This window comes from Dendropsophus ebraccatus, chromosome 9, assembly GCF_027789765.1.
Source record: "Dendropsophus ebraccatus isolate aDenEbr1 chromosome 9, aDenEbr1.pat, whole genome shotgun sequence".
Taxonomy (NCBI): domain Eukaryota; kingdom Metazoa; phylum Chordata; class Amphibia; order Anura; family Hylidae; genus Dendropsophus; species Dendropsophus ebraccatus.
The window spans coordinates 28,918,703-28,943,377 of NC_091462.1; the positions used below are offsets into that span (position 1 = coordinate 28,918,703).

The window sequence follows — 24,675 nt, forward strand, 5'->3', positions numbered from 1 at the left end:
AGCTTCCTATTGCACACAAGGTGCTGAGGATGACGGTATGTCTCTTACCTTCATCCTCAGCGCTGTTCCTGTGCAGTTTGTAGTGTAATCCTGTGTCCAATAAGGTCGCTTGGAGAACTGGGGGCAGGGCTACTCCCCCCAGAGCACTGATCCGGCCCACTCCCGCATGGCCTGCTCCACTGATAACCATTAGAAGGGGTGGGTTGGCCTTACCGCACACAGGATTACACTACAAACTACACGGGAACGGCGCTGAGGATGAAGGTAACAGACTTACCTTATCCTCAGCACCCTTTGCACAATAGGGAGTGATCAGCAGTGTAGATTAGTCTAACCTACTAATAATTTTCCTTTAAATTTTTGGAAATAACCTCAAACTCATATTATTATATCGGTTCGATAAGCTCCATAGTCTAGTCAAGTTATGATGTAAACACATATAAGAGATTGAGACTAGTGCTTACATCTTCAGGATAGGTCAGTCTTAGTCCAATTGTCATTCTACCCATGTAATACTAGGACTATCCTGAAAACATGTCTTACTTTTGGGGTTGGTTGAGGATCAAACATGAATATCCAATGGCTTCTTGGCTTGAGGATCATGGGGGAGAACAACTGCAGTCTATGGGATGTTAAACCAGCTGAGGGAAACACTGGAACAGAACCACAGTTCTACACTTGTAAAGCCCAACTATTGAGCAAATGATTATGAGGCGACATATTTATTGATGTTTAGGGTGATGTGCGCTAATGTACAGAACTGCAGGATAGGACACCACCTACTGTAGGTCTGATCTGTTCCGAGGAGTCTTAGCGTCCGTTGTTATGTCAGGGCAGAAGCTTATTCTTCCAGTAAGCGCTTGAGGTGAGACAATATCTCGGCTCCAGTTGACCACACGCTTATAGAAGGATCAATGAGCTCAATCTCCTTGGCAATCCTCTTCTGTAAGGTGTAGCCTTCCCTGGGCATGGCGATATCTCCCTTCTTCAGGAATGTTACAGGACACAGGTCATTGCTCCCATCACCAACGTAAACTATTTTAGAGTAGCTGACGCCATTTGCCGTCTGCTTGGCCACAAACTCTTCCAACACTTTCCTCTTGCACAGGTTCTTGGGGCAGGCTGCGCAGTGGTGGATGTGGAAATTCTGCACCGTCAGGTTGCCAAAGCGGTCAAAGGTGGCAGGGTTGGTGAACACCTGGTCAAAGACGTTGTTTACGTTGGCGTGGGTGAGAATCCAGTCGATGAAGATGGTATTGGAATCGGAGATGATGATGCAATCGAAGTGATCTTTGTTTTGCCCGATGAAATGAAGGAGATCCGTCATGCCGGGGGTATAGGGTATGGCGATCATGATTCTCTTCATGTCATCCTCGCGAATCCCCTGTTCTCCTAGGTAGGTGAAAATCCTACCCATGTACTCTGTCCATTTTCCTTTCTCGTAAGAATTTTGTAAAACATTCGGGAGCTTCTTGTCCGGAGCGCATTGGACAATCCACGTGTCGCTGTTATCGTTTACGATGGTGTGGTCAAAGTCAAACACCAGGAGAACCTTCATGTTTGGAGGATTAGTGGATTTCACCTAAAGGGGTTAAAGATGGTTGGAGACTTGGTTATATACAACATAACAGATTAGCTAAAGCAGGAATGGGGAAACTTCAGCCCTCCAGTTGTTGCAACGCTACAATTCCCATCATGCCCCAAGAACTTTCTGTTTGTATGACAGGGTATCAGAGGCAAGAAAAATTTAAAGGGAAAACAACAAGAAATGCTCAATTTCACAGATGCTAGGATGAGCTGCAGCATGCATGCCTTCTCTCTCCCCCACCACTGCCTGCTCTACATGATGTACAAGGTTTTGCTTCCAGCCCTGAGCCCTGTACATCAATCATTAAAGGGAACCTGTCACCCCGGCTGCCGGGGTGAAGCCCGCCTGACCCCCCAGTGGAGCCCTTTATACGTACCCCTTCTTTGAAGTCCCAGTCCCGGTTCCAGACCTCGACCAGTTGCCAAGAAATCCCAGTCGGAAGCCGTGCACGCGCTCATCAGAGATGAGTCTGACTCCCACAGAGAATGACTGCTCCAGTCATTCTCTATAGGTGTCGGACTCCTCTCTGGTGAGTGCGCGCACGGCTTCTGACTGGGATTTCTTGGCAACTGGACGCGGTCTGGAACCGGGACTTCGAGGAAGGGGTAAGTATAAGGGGCTCCACTGGGGGCGTCACGCGGGCTTCACCCCGGCAGCCGGGGTGACAGGTCTCCTGTAAGAGCAGGGAGGGGTGGAGGAGGGAGGCTGCATGCATGCTGCAGCTCAGCATGGCCTCTATAATATTTGAGCTTTCAAGAAAAACCTAATTTTATAACTTCGCAAACAGCCGTCAGCTCAGAGACGGCTGTAATTTGTTTTATTTTCCTGTCAGCCCATGTCTGAATGATTGATGTACAGGGCTCAGTGCTGGATGCAAAACCTTGTACATCATGTAAAGCAAGCAGGGGTGGGGGAGAGAAGAGGCATGCATGCTGCAGCTCATCCTGGCATCTATGAAACTGATCATCCCCTGTCATTGCCCCTTTAAATTTCTTTCTGTCTCTTACACCCCATCACTGCGATGCAAACAGAAAGCTCTTGGGGTATGATGGGACCTAGTTTTGCAGCAGCTGGAGACTGCTGGTTTATGGCACTGATGTAAAGAGCCTAGTGCTTTTCGGCAGTGCCATAAACTTTGTACAGACTGGCGCCAGGTTGTACAGGTAACCGTGGTTTCCCATTCTTATGACCATGGTGGCCCCAGCAGTCAGACCTCCACCTACCAAGTAGTTGTCACCTATCCTATGGATAGCATCTAAGTGGAATACCCCTTTAAGCCTGGACTCTAAAGGCTATCCATAGTGATGTACAGCCTGTGGCTCGTCCATGGTAGTGCACCAATGTCAGTTCATGCTGGGAATTGCATAACAACCAGACAGCCACAGGTTGCAGCCATAGGGATTAGTAGGGATTAAGCTTCCTACCAATTTACTAGCGGCTCAGTACAGCAGTGCTATCCCCAGTGCAATTCATTTATTATTCACCTCTTACCCTTCAGATTTGCAAAAGCCGACACAATCCAGCACCGTTTAAGCGACGGGTCCGCGGTCAAAGGTCACGATGACGTCAGCAGCAGCCGGTTGCCATCTTTGATGAGGGCAACAGATATGTCTCGCCAGTGACGTCACCGGCAGTTATGGATTATTTATAACAACGTATGTAATAAAATGTAATGTTCGCCGAATAGCGTAACGCTAAAGGAACTGAGCATGCGCGCCGCACGAAGACTCCGCCTCTTACCGACGTAGGAAGGCGCCTTCTACGTCCTTACACTTCCGGCTTGGTAACTAGGCAACGAAGTAGTACACGTTCCTGACGGTTGCTGGGCAACGTAAGGACGCGGCAGGGTTTCCCCTGGAGTGGAGATGATGGCCGCGGTGTCCCGTCCTGTGGTCCAGCACGGCCGGAGGAAAGGCTCCAGCAGAATGCAGACAGGTGACCTGGGAGGGTGGGTGACTGGAAAAGTGCGACATTTGTGGGAAGTTGTGCGACTTTTTCTCCTTGCAGTCCATAGGCTCAACTACTATCATTAGGCCAGGGCACATTTTAGGGCTGTTTTAGGGTTTCGATATATTTTTATTGAAAGAGTTTATATATATATTTATTTATTTAATTTTTTTTGTACAACATGTCTGAATAATCATACCCCTATTCAGGGGGAAATATGCAGAGATTAGAGATGAGCGAACCTGGAGCATGCTCGAGTCCATCAGAACCCGAACTTTCTGCATTTGATTAGCGGTGGCTGCTGAAGTTGGATAAAGCCCTAAGGCTATGTGGAAATCATGGATATAGTCATTGGCTGTATCCATGTTTTCCAGACAACCTTAGGGCTTTATCCAAGTTCAGCAGCCCCCGCTAATCAAATGCCGAACGTTCGGGTTTGGATGGACTCCAGCATGCTCCAGGTTCGCTCATCTCTAATGAGCAGGATAGGGTTTGGGATTCCTATGGATGGTGGATAAATGCGCTCGGAGCACTGGTGAGTCTATGATATGGAGTGTGCAACAAGCTAAGGCATATGGAGTGATATATAGGCCACAAGAGTAGCCAGAAGATGCTTAAAAATGTGAGTGTGACTGAGCTTATTGGAGTTATGCCATGGTGGGGTAGCACACTTTAAACTTATGATTGATTTATAATACAAACCTAGAATTTACCAATATAATGCAGGAGGCATGCAATTGTACGCAACCAATATAAAACATTAAAGACATATAGGGCTGTACATGCAGCCATCACACAATGAAAAGATAGCTAAATCAAGTGGCGGGTAGAAGATTAGTATTGGCGTGTCATAACGCCTAAGGGGGGTAGAGGGCACAGAGTCCGGCCTATGTCTGGGGCCCGAAAAGGTGGTCGGTGAGTTCAGGAGCTCATGCAGATGTCCTGGAGTCTGTCAATCGTTGCCCCTCCTCTGGGGTGGAGACAAGATGTTTGGCGTCATGGCGGAAGATCAGTAGGCGCGCTGAGGTTAACCACTTATACGAGATGCCTTCATCCCTGAGCAGCTTAGTGATGTTGGCAAATGTCCTGCGCTGCTTTAAGGTCTCCGGGAATAAATCAGAGAACACTGTGATGTTTCGGTGCTCATCTGATATTTTTCCTTCTCTCCTCGTCGCTGCCAAGAACTGGGTCTTCACACATAGGAAATGAATCCTGGCAACAACGTCTCTAGGTGTCGTTGGGGGTAGATGATGGGATCTGGGGATTCGCCTTACCCAATCGATCGTCAGCTCATTCTGCGCACAGTTAGGCAATACTTGTGTAAGAAGTTTCTGAATATAAGATGGCATTTCCGTTGGGGTGATGGATTCATGTATATTGCGAAATTTTTAAATTATTGCGCCTATTATGATCGTCCAGCGCTGCAAGCTTACTGCGCAATATATTGGTTTCATCCTCCAGGTGTTCACAGGTGTCAGATAGGGAATTTTGAGCGTCAATCACTTCGTTCATTTTTAGTTCCGCCACTGTCCTCCACCGCACTCACCGATGGGGCAAGGGAAGCGAAAAGTTGGTCTATTCCGGCCAGAATGGAGTCCTTAATGGTTGAACTCATGTCCTTGACAAGAGAGGAGGATAGCTGGGTGGTATAATTTAGGAGCGATATGTGTCCGGGTCTGTCTTTAGGTTTGCTAATAGGGGAGACAGTGAGGGATATGCAGCCTTTGGAGCCTGCATAGGAGAATGCAGGAGGGATGCAGTCATTGCAGTTGTGGTGTTGTCTTGGGGAGAAGGATGAGAGCGAGAAATGCTATTATGCTGAGGGCAGGAGTTGCTGACAAATACTGGGGCCGTAGGTGAGAGATTGCTAATTCCTCGAGAAGCCTGATCTGTTGGTAAGGCTTGTGACGGCATAGCAGAGTCAGTGGCATTGGACAGTTCAGGAGTATTTAGTGTAGAAGCAAGCGTTGCATCAGAAAATAAATCAGAGACAAAGGTTTGACAGCGATTTAGAGGATAGAGCCGCTGCTGAGGATGAGGGAGGGGGAGTAGAGGAGCAGGCTGCATAGGGAGAGAGGCTGTGCTGCTGATCTCTCGTGGCTGCTGAGCGCAGCCGATAGGAATGTGCGCTGCCTGTCCTACTCCTCCTGTTTCTCCTCTTAGACGCCTTAGTAGACGATCGGTTACCTGTAGTGTCTTCCCGGGGTTGTGCTAGTGGTTCAGGTGCCATGGGGGCCCACCACGCCGCCCCGGCATCAGAGAGGAGAGCGTTAATGAGATAGACCGGGAGCGCGTCGGCGCCATCTTGTGCTGCAGCGGCCGGGGGGAGAGAGAATTGTATCCTTCTCCGTGCCGCTGCTGATGCTCACTTCAAAGTGGTTCGCATCTCAGGAGGTGCAGGGGGAGTTCGGCAGTCCCCCGGTAGCAAGTAATAAAGATTAGAGTCCCGGTAAAAGCTATAGTGTCGCTGTATATGCGGAGCTCCGCTGCGATGCGTCCGGTCCCTTCAGTAGCAGGCCACACCCCCTTTAGGGGTCTTTTAAAAAGGGCGTAGCTAAAAGTTGTCAAATCCACCAAATAACCCTGTCCCCGTAAAATGAATGGGAAACATTATTGAGCGTGATCTGTGACCTGTGAAGAGGTCATTCCACAGGGAGCTGCTATTGTCTCCTCTATCTACTGGTGTCACATGATGCTGCAATGCTGTACAGATCACTTTACAGCCGCCTCCTCTTATCACCACAGACACAACAGGAAGTCTCAGCTTAGTTTTAGTCCCAGTAGTGAGAATGAAAACTGCAAGATATCGGGATTTATTTATAATATAGATAAGAAAATGGAAAAAAGAAAAAAGTCACCAAAAATGCTTAAAAAATATGTTTACCATAAAAATGTAATTTAAACAATAAGTAAGTTTCTGATGACACATTCCCTTTAAGGACACATACCTGGCACTTAAAGTGTTACTATACTTTTAAAAAACTTTTGACGCATCCTAGAGACGTTAAAAGTCTTGACCATTAAGAAACCTCCACCAGTCTCTAGATAAAGCGGGGAGAAGCGCACAGCTGAGCACTTCTCCCTCTGTCTCGTGCAGCTCCATAGACCTCTGAAGAATCTGCTTCCTGTATTGATGAGGAGGGCGATGGAGAGAGAAGCGCCAAGATGAGAGGTTTCCCCGCTCATTCTAGTGAATGGTGGAGGTCTGAATGCCCAAACCCTGTGACACGTAAATTACAATAGCTAACTGTGGCCGCAGCCACCATTTTCCATGCAATTATAATCCAGACACATATCTGAGCCCATATTATGGTTACAAGTTCCAGCCCAACCCCAGATCCAATGATTTTTAATCTTTTTTTTTTCTGATTAAACCTACAGTAGAGAGAAATCCTGGAAACGGTGCGGCAGGCACAGCGGTGGATCTGCGTGAAGTCGCTGTTCTTCCCAGAGCGGAGTGGGAGCGGATCACCAGCCATGCTAATTCACTGGAAAAAGAAGCAAGGAAACTGTATGAAGAACGGAAGGAAAGAGAAGCCTTGCATTTACGTTCCAAGGAGTTGGTGAAAAACTGGACTAACACTTTATCGGTGAGTAGTGAAATGTCGGAAAACTCCAACATCTGCATACAAATCAACACCGTTCCGCATAGGTATATATCTCCCATTGCTATCAGTGGGAAAAAGCTTTGAGCGGTCACACAATGCTGGAAAAATCTTTTTGTCAGATAATATTCAATATTATATGTATGTTTCCTGTTTTTGACAATGCCGTCAATAAAATATCTTAAAAAAAAAAAAAATGCTGGAAAATGTTGGTGGATTTTTCAGCACAGAAAATAAAACACAATACCAGCTAGCTATGCGTTTCAGCAATAGAGACAGACACTGTGAATAGAGATGAGCGAATTTACAGTAGGGATGAAGCAAATCGCATCATCAGGCTGCTCCACTCCTTGCCGCTCCTCCACGATGCTGGGAAAAGATGAGTCCATTCCTGGGAAACTGGGAGAAGTTTCCCATTCAGTTTAATAGACTGACATAAACATCTAATGATGCTCCATTATCTGAAAGTATAAATAAATTTTGCAGTGTCTGTAAGTAAAGGAGTATGTAACCAATAAATGCCATTCATACGAATGTTAATATGAGCTTGAATGATCTTTCCACATCCAGTGGACCATTCATTGTTACTGTGGTCAAGGTAACTGGTTTATCCGGAATATCCCAAATCTTAGTGTCACTGTTTAAATTTTTATTTTTTTTTGTGCAGAAATCAATAATACAGGCAATTTTAAGAAACTTTGTAATTGGGTTTATTAGCCGAAAAATGCATTTTTATCATGAAAAAGCAGTTTGAAGCTCTTCCCCCTTGTTTTCATTGTTCTCTATGTAGAGGGGAGGGGCAGGGCCGTCTTACCCATTGGGCAGGGTAGGCGGCTGCCCGGGGGCCCTTGCGTCCTAGGGGGCCCCTGCCCTCTGGGACACACCTGTGTATTTTTTGGTTTATAAGACGCACTTATAAAACTAAGTGCGTCTTATAAAGCGAAGACGGCTCCCAAGCAGTGCTGAGCACCGCAAGGAAGCCGTCCCGCCCGCCCCCTCTATTGCCGCTCACTATGCATATGCATAGTGAGCGTCCCTGAGCGACCCCCTCCGCCCGCCCCTTCTATCGCTTCTCAGCTGAGCCGATCAGAAGCCCAGGAAAGTGCAATGAGCAGCACTTTCCTGGGCTTCTGATCGGCTCAGCTAAGCGGCGATAGAAGGGGCCGGCAGTCCAGGAACTCACCCGTCCGCCGGCCCCAGCAGCTGATGTCTCCTGTCAGTGCGCTCCCGTCATCCTCCGGCACAGGCAGCGGGGTACAGAGACGCTGCCTGTGTCCTGGATGTGTCATGTGCCTGTGCCGGAGGATGACGGGAGCGCACTGACAGGAGACATCAGCTGCTGGGGCCGGCGGACGGGTGAGTAACTGGTTTGTTGTTTTGGGGGTCACTGGCTACTATGGGGGGCACTGGCTACTGTGGGGGGGCACTGGCTACTATGGGGGGGACTGGCTACTATGGGGGGGCACTGGCTACTATAGGGGGGGGACTGGCTACTATGGGGGGGCACTGGCTACTATGGGGGCACTGGCTACTATGGGGGGGGGACTGGCTACTATGGGGGGCACTGGCTACTATGGGGGGGGACTGGCTACTATGGGGGGGCACTGGCTACTATGGGGGCACTGGCTACTATGGGGGGGGGGGACTGGCTACTATGGGGGGCACTGGCTACTATGGGGGCACTGGCTACTATGGGGGGGACTGGCTACTATGGGGGCACTGGCTACTATGGGGGGGGACTGGCTACTATGGGGGGCACTGGCTACAATGGGGGGCACTGGCTACTATGGGGGCACTGGCTACTATGGGGGGGGACTGGCTACTATGGGGGGCACTGGCTACTATGGGGGCACTGGCTACTATGGGGGCACTGGCTACTATGGGGGGGGACTGGCTACTATGGGGGGGGACTGGCTACTATGGGGGGGGACTGGCTACTATGGGGGGGACTGGCTACTTTGGGGGGCACTGGCTACTATGGGGGCACTGGCTACTATGGGGGCACTGGCTACTATGGGGGCACTGGCTACTATGGGGGGGGGACTGGCTACTATGGGGGGCACTGGCTACTATGGGGGCACTGGCTACTATGGGGGGCACTGGCTACTATGGGGAGCACTGGCTACTATAGGGGTGCTGGCTACTATGGGGGGCACTGGCTACTATGGGGGGCACTGGCTACTATGGGGGCACTGGCTACTATGGGGGGCACTGGCTACTATAGGGGTGCTGGCTACTATGGGGGGCACTGGCTACTATGGGGGGCACTATATGGGGGAATTGGCTACTATGGGGGGCACTATATGCAAAGATGTGGGGGATTTGATGGCGGCGGTTGGAGGGGGGGGCAATTCGCACCTCTGCCCAGGGGCCCATGATGCTGTTAAGACAGCCCTGGGGAGGGGTGGAGGGAGATGAGGCACCAAAACAGGACAACAGAGAGTTAATTTACAGCTACATCACCGGGCTCTCTCCTCTGAAGTCAGCGCTGACCTCTGAATATCTGCTTTCATACAGCTCCCACTGTGTAATCCTTTGTTCTCTGCTCTCTGCTGCCGACTAATCTCCCTCCTCCCCCCTCCCCTCTCCATAGGTTACACAGGGCTCGTCTGATGTAAAAGAGTCTAGATTTCCTGATAATGAGCAGTGAATGAGAGAGGGAAGGGGGACCTGGGGAAAGTCTTTTTGAATGCAGATAATGGCATATTTGCCTAATAAACCCAATTACAAAGTTTCTTAAAGTCGCCTGGACTATTGATTTCTGCAAAAAAAATAAATAAAAATAAAACGACAGTGACACTTTAAATGATGTCCTGACATGCTTCAGTGTACTCCTCAGAGCAGTGATTTTCAACCTTTTTTGAGCCACGGCACACTTTTTATACTTAAAAAATCCCGGGGCACACCACCAACCAAAATGGCACAAAATGGCACTAAAACAGTACATATTATACATATAGTTAATAATATAGATTCTAAATGTATTTATACTCAGTGTGAAACCTGGGCCTGTTTTCTTCTACCCCCCATGCTTCTCTCCACCATACTTCTCCCTCCTGCTTCTCTCCTGTGCTTCTCTCCACCAAACTTCTCTCCCCCATGCTTCTCTCCACCAAACTTCTCTCCCCCCTGCTTCTCTCCGCTGTTTCTCTCCCCCATCCCCATGTTTCTCTCCCCCCTGCTTCTCTCCGCTGTTTCTCTCCCCCATCCCCATGTTTCTCTCCCCCCTGCTTCTCTCCGCTGTTTCTCTCCTCCATTCCCATGTTTCTCTCCCCCCTGCTTTTCTCCCCCATCCCCAGGTTTCTTTCCCCCATTGTTTTCTCCTGTTTCACAGGGGCACCATAGTTTGGGGAACTTTCTCCGCGGCACACCCGACCATGTGTCGCGGCACACTGGTTGAAAATCACTGCCTCAGAGGACTAAGTGTATACATATGGTAAAATATCCAGGCTATAACTGGCCAGAAGGTCAGAAATATCGATCTTGTGGTCAAATTGGAGTAAGAAAAAAAAAATGATTATGCAAAACTAGTGTAAAACTACACTCCTCAACACTGAAGTCGCAACACCAAGAGGGACAATCTGAAAGGTTATTCAAATCGAGGAGAAGATGTTTTGAATATTTTTTTTTGTCATTTGCATTAACATGTCTATCGATCCTGTGATTTCCATATTTCCAGCTTTTCCTTCTAGATGTTACAATGTCCTTGTTGAGGACTGTATATACATGTAGAATCAACATAACCGCATAGCAAAGAAAAAATTTAAAAGAAATAGGAGAATTGTCTCTTTATTTCATTCCTCTCTAAAATAAATAAATAATAAAGAGTTGTTTGTGTATCCCAGAATGGTACCATAAAATATACAATTTGCCCCGAACAAACAGACCATCATGCAGCTACACTGACAGAAGAAGAATAATGTTATACTTTCTGGAGTGGGGAAAAATGAGCGAGTCTATATGTATATGGTTAAGTATGAAGAATAGACTTAAGTATGTTCCAGATATAGTTTTCTTTTGTTAAAAAAATATAATTTCTTTTCACAGGGTTTAAGGAAGGAAAAATTGCAGGCAAAGAAACTGCGGGAGGAAAGAGAAGAGGAGGAGAAGAAAAGAATGGATCTGGAGGAGGCCCAGTACCAGGCAGAAAAGAGGAGGCAAGCCATAGAAAACGCCAGGGTGAAGCAATACAATCAGAATGACAAAGTCAAGACCTTCCATGTATGTCGTCTCACAATCCCAGCTGCTTTTGTTTCATTCTATATAAAACTATTTCTGCTTTTAGTTTCCACTTCTGTAATGTGTCCGAAATACAAAAAGAAGTTAGAATCTTTGCAAATAATCAGACAGACAGATGCGTCTCCGTTATTATAGACAAACGTTCCATGCATTCTGCTTCTGCAGAGAAGAACGTAACACATGCTGGTTTGTTGTTGTTGTCTGTAACCAATGGACACACATAGAACTACGTAGGAGCCGTATGGAGAAAACCATTAAAAACTTTGAAAACTGTGAATAAAGTTACAGCTGACAGGGGCAACATAAACAATCATTACTCTCATCCTGCCTCAAATCTTACTCAAATACTTACTCAAATCGCCAGTTCACAGGCTCCGGGCCCCCTGCTAAAAGGCATTGTCCATCGAGTTCTAATGACATCACGACTCACTGGTGGCTGCTGAATTGTGCAGCGGTATCTGGGAGGCCTGCAGGGGTCCCAGACCGGCAATGGCTGGACTTCTCCTTTAAGCGCATTTTAATACATAAACGTTTCACACATTTTATTTGAACGGGTTTGCCCAATAACAGCATTTCTTCAAAATAGGTGGTAAATTTATGATTGTTGGGGGTAGCGTCAACAGGAACCCCACTGAGTGAGAGAATGGCATTCTGAATGGAGCTATGGCTATATTCATGTTTCCAGGACTCCGTAGGGCTGCATCTAACTTCTTCAGCCACCGGTATTTAGATGCTGAAGGATTGGACTCGAGCATGCTCATCTTTAGTACTTAGCCTTCCCCATTAGGGTCCTATTACACGGAGCGATTTTTAACAATTAACGTCTAATGCTGCGTTTACACGTAACAATTATCGGCCCGATCGTACGATTAGCGATGTCGGATTTATGATTTTTTTTTTATAACGATCTGCGTTTAGATGGTACAATATATCGTACGAAAATTCGCACTGCGATCGTTTTGCGATCGTTTAAGCCTATCTCACACATTGGTTAAATCGGCGAACGACTGTTCACACGGAACGATTTGCGAATTTTTTGCGTACGATGAACGACGATTTGATGACCTGATGAAAGATCGAAATGTACGATTTATCGTGCGTCGTTCACAGCGTTTACACGTACAATTATCGTTCGAATTCGACCGTTATTGCGCAAATTCGCACGATAATCGTTACGTGTAAACGCAGCATTACGATAAACGATTGCAAACGAGATTGTCGTGAACCTGAAATTGTTCACCATATTACACAGAGCGATAATCGTTAGTTACGATCGTTACTACGATCGTTATTGCGATCGTTATTATGATCGTTTATTCCTTCTGATCCCAGCAAAACAATGAACAATGTGCAATTACACTGAATGATTAGTCAACAAATGTGGAACTATAGCGAACGAATGTGGAATTACAACGAACGATTAGCGAACGATTAACAATAATTTTAGGTTCGGATCTAAATCAACGACATACGAACGATTATCGTTTAATTTCGAACGATATAACGATTTTTCACGCGATAATCGTTTCATATAATAGGTCCCTTGGTCTCATTGATAGTGAATGTATCAACATGTGCTTTCAGTTTAGTGATCGGCCGTGCAAGTTTCCTAGGCATCTAGGTGATTACAATGATGTGTTACCTATGTTATTACAGAGCGCACTGCTGCTTACTGAAGTCATAAAAGAGCGAGATGCCCAGATGGAACTGAAAAATCAACAGATGAGTATGAACAATAGGCAAGACAAGGACACCCTGGCTAGGATGCAGAGGGAATTGGAAGAAAGTATCTATAATGACCAGCAGAAGGCGCTGCAGAGGTCAACGGAGAGGAAGAAGAATGCAAATGATCTTCTGAAACAGTACGTAATAGATTCCAGTTATAATCTATACTGTAGGGATCTTTAATTTCCTCTATATATTGCAGCTGTCATATACATTTTCATTAGTATAAATGAGCGATTTAGAACAAATTCCTCTTCTGGTAACTCAGAATATCCTTATGGGGTATAATGTATCTGAAAATAGGATTCTCTAGCTCAGAAAAAATTAAGGATTCTAACCATTATAGTAGTTGTTTGTTTTCAGTCTAGGCATCTAAATCTGGCCATACACATAGCTGTGGGCTAAATTACTCATTCAGTTTTTACTCACCAATCTCCCCATACTCAACGGAGAGAAAGGGGGTCAGTAGCTGCCAGACTCCAAGAGCAAAAGGATCTGGATCTGGATCCAAAGGCTGAACAGGCAGCTTTTATCCATTGAATAAACTTGGTATTTGAAATGATTAAAGGGGACCTAAAGAAAAAACGAACACGCTGATAGCCCCCTAATGCGCATGAGGTGCCGAGGAAGAAGGTATGTGTCTTACCTCCCTCCTCGGTGCCAGTCACGCACTATTAGTCGAGGTAAAGTCTGCTCCAGTGGACACTTAGGAGCACCACTGCCTCATCTGGCCCACCCCCTCCATTGATTATCAATAGAAGGAGCAGTCCGGATGACGCGACAGTGCCCCTAGCGGTGCTCCAGAGCGCCCTTTACCCCGACTTACAGAGCAGGACCAACGGTGAAGTGAAAGATAACACACATAACTTCCTCCTCAGAATCCTGGGCTATCAGCAGGTTAGATTCGTCTAATCAGCTGAAAGTTTCCCTTTAAATATTTTAACCACTACATACTAAAAGAGTTTTACTTTATATGTCTTATTATCATTACATTTGTCTTCAGAATAGAGGAGCACAAACACGCTGCTGGAATGGAGAAGCGAGCCAGTCACCGAGAAAGTGAAGAGATCCTGAGACAGGCCAGGCTGTACGAGTGGGAAATGAGTAAAGTCAGTAATCTGAAAAAAGAAGAGAAAAGAGAAATAATGAAGGCTCATTTGGTGAGTGGGGAGAAATTTGTGACGCCATGTAATATGCTCAGGATATGTCAAAAGTTTGGATCGGTCAGGGTCTGAGTGTTCATATCCTGACCGATTGCTAGCACTAGCTTCTCCCTGAACTCTGTGTTTGTGATCCAAGACAGTCCTATAGAGGGACTTTTAGCGCCAAGAGAATCCATGAGTGTTACTGTGTTACTATGCCAAGTAACATGGCTGCACCTTGTACTGAGATAGACAGTGCTTAATGTAATCTCAGTCCAGAAGAGAGGATTGTATCAATTAGTATGGAGGAAAATAAATCACTAAATTTTATGTACAATATTCATAGGCACATATTGCTGACAGAGACCTCCTTCAAGCACTTGAAAAGCAGATGGAAGAAGAGAATGATGACCTGATAAGACGCTATGTACTCGCAAAGAAAAAAATGGCAAATCTTAAAAAGGAGAGAGAAGAGGAATTACATAGGTGAGGACATTTCTAAGTCGAGAAAGTAACCTTTTCTATATTTTGCTTACAGTGAACAGTTCTGAGTCTTGGAGGAGATCAGCAGAGAGTACCCTGTTACTCCCTAGTTTGCAGCCCAATGTTATGACACATCATAAGCCTTTCCACCTTTCTACCAAAAAAAAAAAAAAAAAAAAAAGCATCCAGGATGAGAAAGGGCATGATGTAGGGGGCCTGGCATGATACAGATTATACTTTCTAAAGTAAAAAAAAAAAAATGTCCGGTCAGAGTACGATATACGACATCAGCACAATGTTAGTTAATGGAATAGAGGCAGCTAGAGAGGTCCCTCACCTTGTCTGTCCTCCTACTCAGTTAGTCATGGAGGATCAAAAGGATGTTATTTATTAGAAAATAAACTAAGAAATTTATAATCATATACCTAGTATCACTTAGAACAACATTTAAAGCGGAATAGTATAACTAAGAAAATAAAACACGTAGGGACAGCGACATTACCAAGGAACTAAAGATTAATTATGGTAAACAGTGGCAACCAATATAGGGTTATAAATGTATTCTGTTCACAATTTCTGCTGTCCTGTCGGGTTATCCACATACTGAAGCTGCTTGGATTTCTGAGAATTTCAAAAACTTTCTACATCTCTCTTTATGTCATCTTTATTTAAAATAGGAAAACTGTAGAACGCAGGGATAAGATCACTGAACTGCTGGCAGCACAGATGAAGCAGAAGCTTGATGACGAAGAGGACCGTCTTACTAAAGCTCTGGAGGAAATGGAAGCAAAGCTTAAAAAGGAAAGTATGGAAAAAGAGGAGAAGAAAAAAGCAGATCTGAAAGCAATTACAGAGCACAGAATGGCCATGGTGAGTACAGGAGACTTGTGTCTTTTATTGTAAGGGGAACCATGTCAATGGATGTGACTCTTTTAAACTGCTGTCACTGCTATATAAGCTTAGGGTATGTGCACACTGAGTAATTGTGATGAAAACTCCATCACAGAATTCTCAGCTTGCGCCGTTCTATGCACGGGCAGATTCGCAGATTCGAACTTGATCATTCTTTGGATGGATGAAAGATTCCGCCCAGGCATAGAATGGAGTCTATGACACGGGCAAAGACGTGAGTTCCCGCCGCAGTACGCTAACGGGCGCGAGCTGAGAATTCCCTGACGGAGTTTCTGTCACAATTACTCACTGTGCACATACCCTAAGGCTGGGTTCACACTATGTATATTTGAGGCTGTATTTGGTCCTCAAGTCAGGTCCTCATAGCAACCAAAACCAGGAGTGGATTGAAAACACAGAAAGGCTCTGTTCACACAATGGTGAAATTGAGTGGATGGCCGCCATATAACAGTAAATAACGGCCATTATTTCAATACAACAGCCGTTGTTTTAAAATTACAGCAAATATTTGCCATTAAATGACGGCCATCCACTCAATTTCAACAATATGTGAACAGATCCTTTCTGTGTTTTCAATCCACTCCTTGTTTTGGTTGCTATACAGCCTCAAATATACAGCCTCAAATATACGTAGTGTGAACCCAGCCTAAGGCTGTAACTGTTGTTTTTTACTTTAAGGCCTTATTCACACGTTCCGCAAAGTTGTCCGTGATCACAGGCCCATGATCGTGGAAAATATTATAGCCCATTACTTTCTATTGAACTATTCACACGTTCCGTTTCTTTCACGGATCCGCAATCCATTCTGCGAAAAAATAGGACATCATAACTCGGATAAGATGACAGCACGGATTTCCCCATAGAAGCCTATGAGATTCGTGCTTTTAATGAAATGCACGGTTCTGACATCCGTGCAATCCGTGAAAAGCATGGATGTGATGTAATCAGTTTAATTTAAAAAGCTTTAAACAGATCCGTGAAAAAAAACCACAGAAACAGATGCAATAACAGATGTTTTTTTTTACGGATCACAGAGAAAGATCGTGCATCTCATCCACGGACCTTGAAAATCACTGAATAAGGCCTAAGTGCTATAAGTGCTGTCTCCAGTATCATTATTTTGGATGTCAGTCCAGTCTGGTGAGGCGTGCTTTGTCCCTATTTTTGCTATATCACCATTGCTGTTTATCTCTATTGATAAGAACTGACAGCAGTCATTTCAGGACATCAGACTTGCAGTCAGGCTGGGACTTGCAGCAACAATACAGTAATGTATAGATAAGGCTGTATTAGGCAATAGCGACCCAGCCTTAGGCCCCTTTTACAAAGCCATAATGCTGTCCACAATTTACACTGGCCCATGGATTGAAATGGGTGATCCATGCCCCATCAAAGATCTGTAACAACTAGGGATGTGTGTATTGGGCCATAGAAATCAATAGGTAAATAATCTGTCCACAATTGTTGATTAGAATAGTAGATCTTTAAGGCCCTATTACACAAAACGATTATTGGCCGATAATCGTCTTGACAGGTCGGCGCTTGTTTGCTCCACAGAATCGCCCCATGTAATAGGGCTTTAGAGTAGTAGAGAGATACTTATATACTGAGGCCACGTGCTCCTTGCGGGTATAAACCTTTGGCTATAGTTTTTATGTCTTTCAGTGGTTGGAGCCTGCACAGCCACAGCCTGCAAAACAAGTATAAATATATCCTTGTTAAAGGGGTAGTGCGGCGCTAAGAAATTATTTACAGAATAACACACATTACAAAGTTATACAACTTTGTAATGTATGTTATGTCTGTGAATCGCCCCCTTCCCGTGTCCCACCACCCCCACCCGTGTACCTGGAAGTGTTGGTGCATTATACATTACTTGATCTGTGTCGCGCATGTCCACCATCTTGTGCCAATTGTCATCTTCGGACGGACGGACGAATCGCTGCCGCCGCCCCTGATGCCGCCCCCCCTCTACCGCTTCATAACTGTGCTCAGCCGCGATTGGCTGAGCACAGTTATGCTCAGCCAATCGCGGCTGAGCATCTGATGACGCTGCAGAAGGTGGCCGGCACTAGGGACGGTCGGAGCGGTTCGGCCGGCCGTCCGAAGATGATGGCACAAGATGGCGGACGGACATGCGCGACACAGATCAGGTAATGTATAATGCACCAACACTTCCAGGTACACGGGTGGGGGTGGTGGGACACAGGAAGGGGGAGATTCACAGACATAACATACATTACAAAGTTGTATAACTTTGTAATGTGTGTTATTCTGTGAATAATTTCTTATGGCCGCACTACCCCTTTAAAACTGAGTGTTTTATTGCTGTTTATATAATAAGTGTATTCGGTATATTATTTTATTAGAGGAAAAAGAAAGAAGAAGAAGAAAAGGAAGAAAAATTGAAGGGATTCCAGGCTCTTTATGAGATAAAAGAGGCCGATAACTTCTTTATTGCACAGCAGAAAGAGAAGATGAGGAGAGCAGAGGCTGAAAGTAAAGACATGCAAACAACATTGATCCGGCAGATGGTAAGAGCACACAGCAAACGTAACTTCAGAAACACTACCTATAGACATAAGATTTTTGTCTGTAATTTTGGTGGAAGTTGCTGGTAATATGATCCCTTGGGCACATGACTGCTATTTTAGAATTTCAAATTCAGTTTCGAATTCACTTAGTTGTCCCCCCCATCCCAGAAACATAGCACCAGAGTTGTCTGGCAGAGGCACCCCCCCCCCCCCTCAACTCTATGGCTAAACTTTGCATATTAAGGCTGGGTTCACACTACGTATATTTCAGTCAGTATTGTGGTCCTCATATTGCAACCAAAACTAGGAGTGGATTAAAAACACAGAAAGGCTTTGTTAACACAATGTTGAAATTGAGTGGATGGCCGCCATATAACGGTAAATAACGGCCATTATTTCAATATAACAGCCGTTGTTTTAAAATATCAGCAAATATTTGCCATTAAATGGCGGCCATCCACTCAATTTCAACATTGTGTGAACAGATCCTTTCTGTGTTTTTAATCCACTCCTGGTTTTGGTTGCAATATGAGGACCACAATACTGACTGAAATATACGTAGTGTAAACCCAGCCTAAAGGGGTATTCAACTCAAACATAACTTTTGATATGTTGCTGCCCATGGTGAGACTAACAATTCATCCCATACTTGTTATTATCTATTCAGTCTCCTTCCCCCAGTTTTGAGCTTCTGCTTTCTGCTGAAGGCACAAAAATCTGTTTGTGAGCCTTTCTTTCTGTCTCTTCCCCCCCTCCCTTCTAAGACAGCTGATGTAAACAAGTCCCTGGCAGGCTCTATCTGCAACATTGTAGTTTCTTTGGAATGCTGGGAGGGTTAATCACACTGAGTTCATTAGTAACTTGACCTCAGAATAACCCTCCTAGCATTACTAAGAAGCTACAAAGTTGCAGATAAAGCCAATCAGAGACTTGTTTACGTCAGCTGTCTCAGAAGGGGGAAGGGGGAGACAGAGGGAAAGGCTTGCACACAGATTTTTGTGTTTGGAAGGAATTGTTAGTTTCACCATGGGAAGCAACATACAAAGGTTATGTTTGTGAGAAATACCCCTTAAGGACGGGGCCAATTTATTTTTTTGCGTTTTTTCCTTTTTTCCTCCTTGTGCTTAAAAGGCCATAGCACTTGCAATTTTTCACCTAGAAACCCACATGAGCCCTTATTTTTTGCGCCACTAATTGTACTTTGCAATGACAGGCTGAATTTTTTTCATTAATTACACTGTAAAAGCAGGAAAAAATAAATGTGTGGTGAAATTAAAAAAAAAAAATTGGGGGGGGGGGGATATTTGTTTTTACGCTGTTCGCCCTGGGGTAAAACTGACTTGTTATATATGTTCCTCAAGTCGTTACGATTACAACGATATGTAACATGTATAACGTTTCTTGTATGTCGTGGCTTGTAAAAAATTCAAACCATTGTTAACAAAAATATGTTCCTTAAAATCACTCTATTCCCATACTTATAGCGCTTTTATCCTTTGGTCTATGGGGCTGTGTGAGGTGTCATTTTTTGCGCCATGATGTGTTCTTTCTATCGGTACCTTAATTGCGCATATGCGACTTTTTTATCGCTTTTTATTACAATTTTTCTGGATTTGATGCGACCAATTTTGCACTTTGGGATTTTTTGGCGCTGACGCGGTTTACCGTGCGAGATCAGGAATGTGATAAATTAATAGTTTGGGCGATTACGCACGCGGCGATACCAAACATGTTTATTTATTTTTATTTATAACATGGTGAAAGGGGGGTGATTCAAACTTTTATTAGGGGAGGGGGCTTTTTATTAATAACATTTTTTTTTTACACTTATACTAGAAGCCCCCCTGGGGTTAGGGTTATTCCCCCTGGGGGACTTCTAGTATAAGTACACTGATCTCTCATTACGATCTATGCTGTATAGATATACAGCATAGATCGATGAGATAGGCACTCGATTGCTTCTGGCTGCTGCAGCCGGAAGCAACCGAATGCCGAGACAGGATCAGTGCCAGTACGGCGCAGACCCCGGATGGTAAAGGATGTGTGGATCGCTCCTCCGAGACAATGTCCCGGAGGGGGGGGGGGGGGGCGATCCACCCCACTAGACACCAGGGAACGGCTCCGGAAGGTAATCGGATGCAGCTGTCAACTTTGACAGCTGCATCTGATTACCTGATTAGCGGGCACGGCGAAGTAAATATTAGCGTTTGATTCTCTATTCTACAGTATCCTTTTTATTTTCATAGGCGGAGAGGAAGGCGATGACACAAGCAGAAAGAGAAGCAGAGCTGGATTATGCCAAGCAGACTGAAGCCCTGATAAGTAAGGAAGAAGAAGTATTTCAGGAGTATGCCAAACATGTGATCGATTCTGTCACACAAGCTGGCCGAAATCCCCTGCCACTAAAGAAAGCAGCGCAGAAGGGCACCGGAGGAGGACGTGGTCCGGTCTACTCCGACAGGGGAGGCATTCGGCCTAGTTATCAAGTGCAGGACACCAGCGGCATTCAGTTGCCAGCTTATCATGGCGAGACCACCCAACAAATAAAGGAAATGAATGATTGTGGTGATGTGCAACAAGGGAAGAGAAGACTGGGTTTTACATTTTAAGTTCTCAGTATAAGCAGTGATGGAGTGACATCACTCTCCACAAATGTCAGTATCATTTAAATACAAGTCAGTCTGATCCTCAGTGTGTGTAACTGGATTTTTTTTCCAATTATACAAGCCATCTTAAAGGTAGATATACACATTAGGTAGAAATAGAAAAGAAGTTCAGGTCCTGTGCTGTGGTTCCAATAAATACAGTTTAGTGCATCTTCTGTCTCATTTAGTTCTATGTTGTCTAAATTTAAAGGGGATATCCAGGTAGGTAAAATAAATGTTAAATCAACCCCCCCTCCTGGAGACTAACTATTAGTTCCATATTTCTTGTCTTTTCAGTCTCCCTACCCCAGTTCCGAGCTGCTGCTTTGTGCTGAAAACACAAAAAAATTGTGTGAGTTGTTTTCTTCATCCCCACTCTTAGAGCGGAGACGGAGTGAACTGCTCACACACAGTTTTCTGTTTTTTCAGCAGAAAGCAGGAGCCCAGAAATTGGCTTAGGAGGTAATTACAAGTATGGAACAAAGTAACATACATAGTAACATAGTAAATAAGGTTGAAAGAAGACAAGAGTCCATCAGGTTCAACCTAGGGAAACCCCACTGTGTTGATCCAGGGGAAGACGTCTTTTTTTCTAGCGTAAATAACCCCAAGCGTGATAACCTGTCCTGGTACTTTAACCCACCCATTCCCTTAATGACCTTTGTCGCCCTCCTCTGCACCCGCTCCAGTTCAGCTGTTTACCGTGCGTGATCAGGAAAGTGACAGGTAGTATGGTCATGTAACACACAACTGCTATCAGGTGGGAGGATGGGGGTTGTAGTCATGTAACACACAACTGCTATCGGGGAGGATGGGGGTTGTAGCCATATAACACACCAGCCAGCAGGGGGGATGATGGGGGTTGTAGCCATATAACAGACACCAGCCAGCAGGGGGGATGATGGGGGTTGTAGCCATATAACACACACCAGCCAGCAGGGGGGATGATGGGGGTTGTAGCCATATAACACACACCAGCCAGCAGGGGGGATGATGGGGGTTGTAGCCATATAACAGACACCAGCCAGCAGGGGGGATGATGGGGGTTGTAGCCATATAACACACACCAGCCAGCAGGGGGGATGATGGGGGTTGTAGCCATATAACACACCAGCCAGCAGTGGGGATGATGGGGGTTGTAGCCATATAACACACACCAGCCAGCAGGGGGGATGATGGGGGTTGTAGCCATATAACACACCAGCCAGCAGTGGGGATGATGGGGGTTGTAGCCATATAACACACACCAGCCAGCAGGGGGGATGATGGGGGTTGTAGCCATATAACACACACCAGCCAGCAGGGGGGGTGATGGGGGTTGTAGCCATATAACACACCAGCCAGCAGGGGGGATGATGGGGGCTGTAGCCATATTACACACACCAGCCAGCAGGGGGGATGATGGGGGTTGTAGCCATATAACACACCAGCCAGCAGGGGGGATGATGGGGGTTGTAGCCATATAACACACCAGCCAGCAGGGGGGATGATGGGGGTTGTAGCCATATAACACACCAGCCAGCAGGGGGGATGATGGGGGCTGTAGCCATATAACACACCAGCCAGCAGGGGGGATGATGGGGGCTGTAGCCATATAACACGCACCAGCCAGCAGGGGGGATGATGGGGGTTGTAGCCATATAACAGACACCAGCCAGCAGGGGGGGTGATGGGGGTTGTAGCCATATAACACACACCAGCCAGCAGGGGGGATGATGGGGGTTGTAGCCATATAACACACACCAGCCAGCAGGGGGGATGATGGGGGTTGTAGCCATATAACACACACCAGCCAGCAGGGGGGATGATGGGGGTTGTAGCCATATAACACACCAGCCAGCAGGGGGGATGATGGGGGCTGTAGCCATATAACACACACCAGCCAGCAGGGGGGATGATGGGGGTTGTAGCCATATAACACACACCAGCCAGCAGGGGGGAGGATGGGGGCTGTAGCCATATAACACACCAGCCAGCAGGGGGGATGATGGGGGCTGTAGCCATATTACAGACACCAGCCAGCAGGGGGGATGATGGGGGTTGTAGCCATATAACACACACCAGCCAGCAGGGGGGATGATGGGGGTTGTAGCCATATAACACACACCAGCCAGCAGGGGGGATGATGGGGGCTGTAGCCATATAACACACCAGCCAGCAGGGGGGATGATGGGGGCTGTAGCCATATAACAGACACCAGCCAGCAGGGGGGATGATGGGGGTTGTAGCCATATAACACACACCAGCCAGAAGAGGGGATGATGGGGGCTGTAGCCATATAACACACACCAGCCAGCAGGGGGGATGATGGGGGTTGTAGCCATATAACAGACACCAGCCAGAAGAGGGGATGATGGGGGCTGTAGCCATATAACACACACCAGCCAGCAGGGGGGATGATGGGGGTTGTAGCCATATAACACACACCAGCCAGCAGGGGGGATGATGGGGGCTGTAGCCATATAACACACCAGCCAGCAGGGGGGATGATGGGGGCTGTAGCCATATTACAGACACCAGCCAGCAGGGGGGATGATGGGGGTTGTAGCCATATAACACACACCAGCCAGCAGGGGGGATGATGGGGGTTGTAGCCATATAACACACACCAGCCAGCAGGGGGGATGATGGGGGCTGTAGCCATATAACACACCAGCCAGCAGGGGGGATGATGGGGGCTGTAGCCATATAACAGACACCAGCCAGCAGGGGGGATGATGGGGGTTGTAGCCATATAACACACACCAGCCAGAAGAGGGGATGATGGGGGCTGTAGCCATATAACACACACCAGCCAGCAGGGGGGATGATGGGGGTTGTAGCCATATAACAGACACCAGCCAGAAGAGGGGATGATGGGGGCTGTAGTTTTACTATTCCTGGTGTCAGGGCATGCTTACCGGTGACCTGGATTTGTCTGTGATCTGCAGGTTACAGCCCCCCTCCCCCTCCCAGTCAGTCAGGCCGACTGTAAACCCCCCACATTGTGTCTGCTCCGGAGTCTCCTGCCGGCCCCGGCCTCCCGCCTCCTCACACTCCTGCCGCCCCCACCACCTCATAGTCCGGTGCAGATGTAGTGGCTGCATCTCCTGACGACCCCTGCTCCAGCCTTCTCCTCTCCCGGACACCGCTCTCCCTCTCCAGCCCGTGACCCTGCTCTGCCCGCAGTCATTAGCAGCCGGGGTCTGCTACACACAGTAGCCGACCCCTGCTGTATATGGAGCGGGCTCAGGAGGGGGGTAATACCGCTGTCAGTGTGACAGCGGCATCTATATAGTTACATAGCCGGAACTAGCAATAGCTATGTGCCGGCTATTTGAATTTGGCGCCGACGGGGGAAGAGGGTGCGCGCTGAGGAGGTGACAGGTGGGAGCAGGGGGCGGCACACAGAGAACACGGCCGGCGCTCATATAGCTGCCGGCCGTGTTCTCTGCGCTATACTTTATGTTAGGGTATAAACCCACACACCGTATAAGCAGCGTATTTACTGCTGCGATACGCAGCAAACACGCAGCAAATACGCAGCAGATTAGATCTAAATAACTGAACACAGCATCAAATCTGTACCAACAAATCTGCTGCGTATTTGCTGCGTATCTGCTGTGTATACGGTGTGTGGGTTTGTACCCTTAAACTGCATAATAGCGCAGTTTGACATAAAGTTTAGATACCAGGAAATCCTGGTATCGAACTGTTTTTCGGCCCGGAATATCGATAGTAGTATCGATATTTCGGTGCATCGTGCAACACTACTCTGTAGCCCCTCTACAAGATCATTAATAAAATTATTAAAAAGAAGTGGACCCAACACTGAGCCCTGTGGTACCTCACTAGTAACTAAAACCCAATCTGAAT

At 46.5% G+C, this 24,675-nt stretch overlaps 2 protein-coding genes across 4 annotated transcripts; one reads left to right on the forward strand and one right to left on the reverse strand.

The window, feature by feature from the left end:
• Window positions 1–52: 52 nt before the first annotated feature.
• On the reverse strand, window positions 53–3,360 carry PHOSPHO2 (phosphatase, orphan 2). Of its 3 annotated transcripts, none has more exons than XM_069982847.1 (2): window positions 3,329–3,360; window positions 53–1,582 (listed from the first exon to the last, which is right to left on the reverse strand). In XM_069982847.1, exon 2 carries the CDS (start codon window positions 1,556–1,558, stop codon window positions 842–844), a length of 717 nt encoding a protein of 238 aa, XP_069838948.1. In that variant the 5' UTR covers window positions 1,559–1,582; window positions 3,329–3,360; the 3' UTR covers window positions 53–841. The 3 variants fall into 3 exon arrangements, with proteins under 3 accessions (XP_069838948.1, XP_069838946.1, XP_069838947.1); XM_069982845.1 differs by lacking the exon at window positions 3,329–3,360 and adding an exon at window positions 3,080–3,319; XM_069982846.1 differs by lacking the exon at window positions 3,329–3,360 and adding an exon at window positions 3,073–3,319.
• On the forward strand, window positions 3,356–20,984 carry CFAP210 (cilia and flagella associated protein 210). The gene is made up of 9 exons (XM_069982843.1): window positions 3,356–3,523; window positions 6,917–7,125; window positions 11,188–11,361; window positions 13,036–13,241; window positions 14,108–14,264; window positions 14,593–14,732; window positions 15,407–15,599; window positions 18,011–18,175; window positions 20,422–20,984. Exons 1-9 carry the CDS (start codon window positions 3,454–3,456, stop codon window positions 20,782–20,784), a joined length of 1,677 nt encoding a protein of 558 aa, XP_069838944.1. The 5' UTR covers window positions 3,356–3,453; the 3' UTR covers window positions 20,785–20,984.
• The last annotated feature ends 3,691 nt before the right edge of the window (window positions 20,985–24,675 follow it).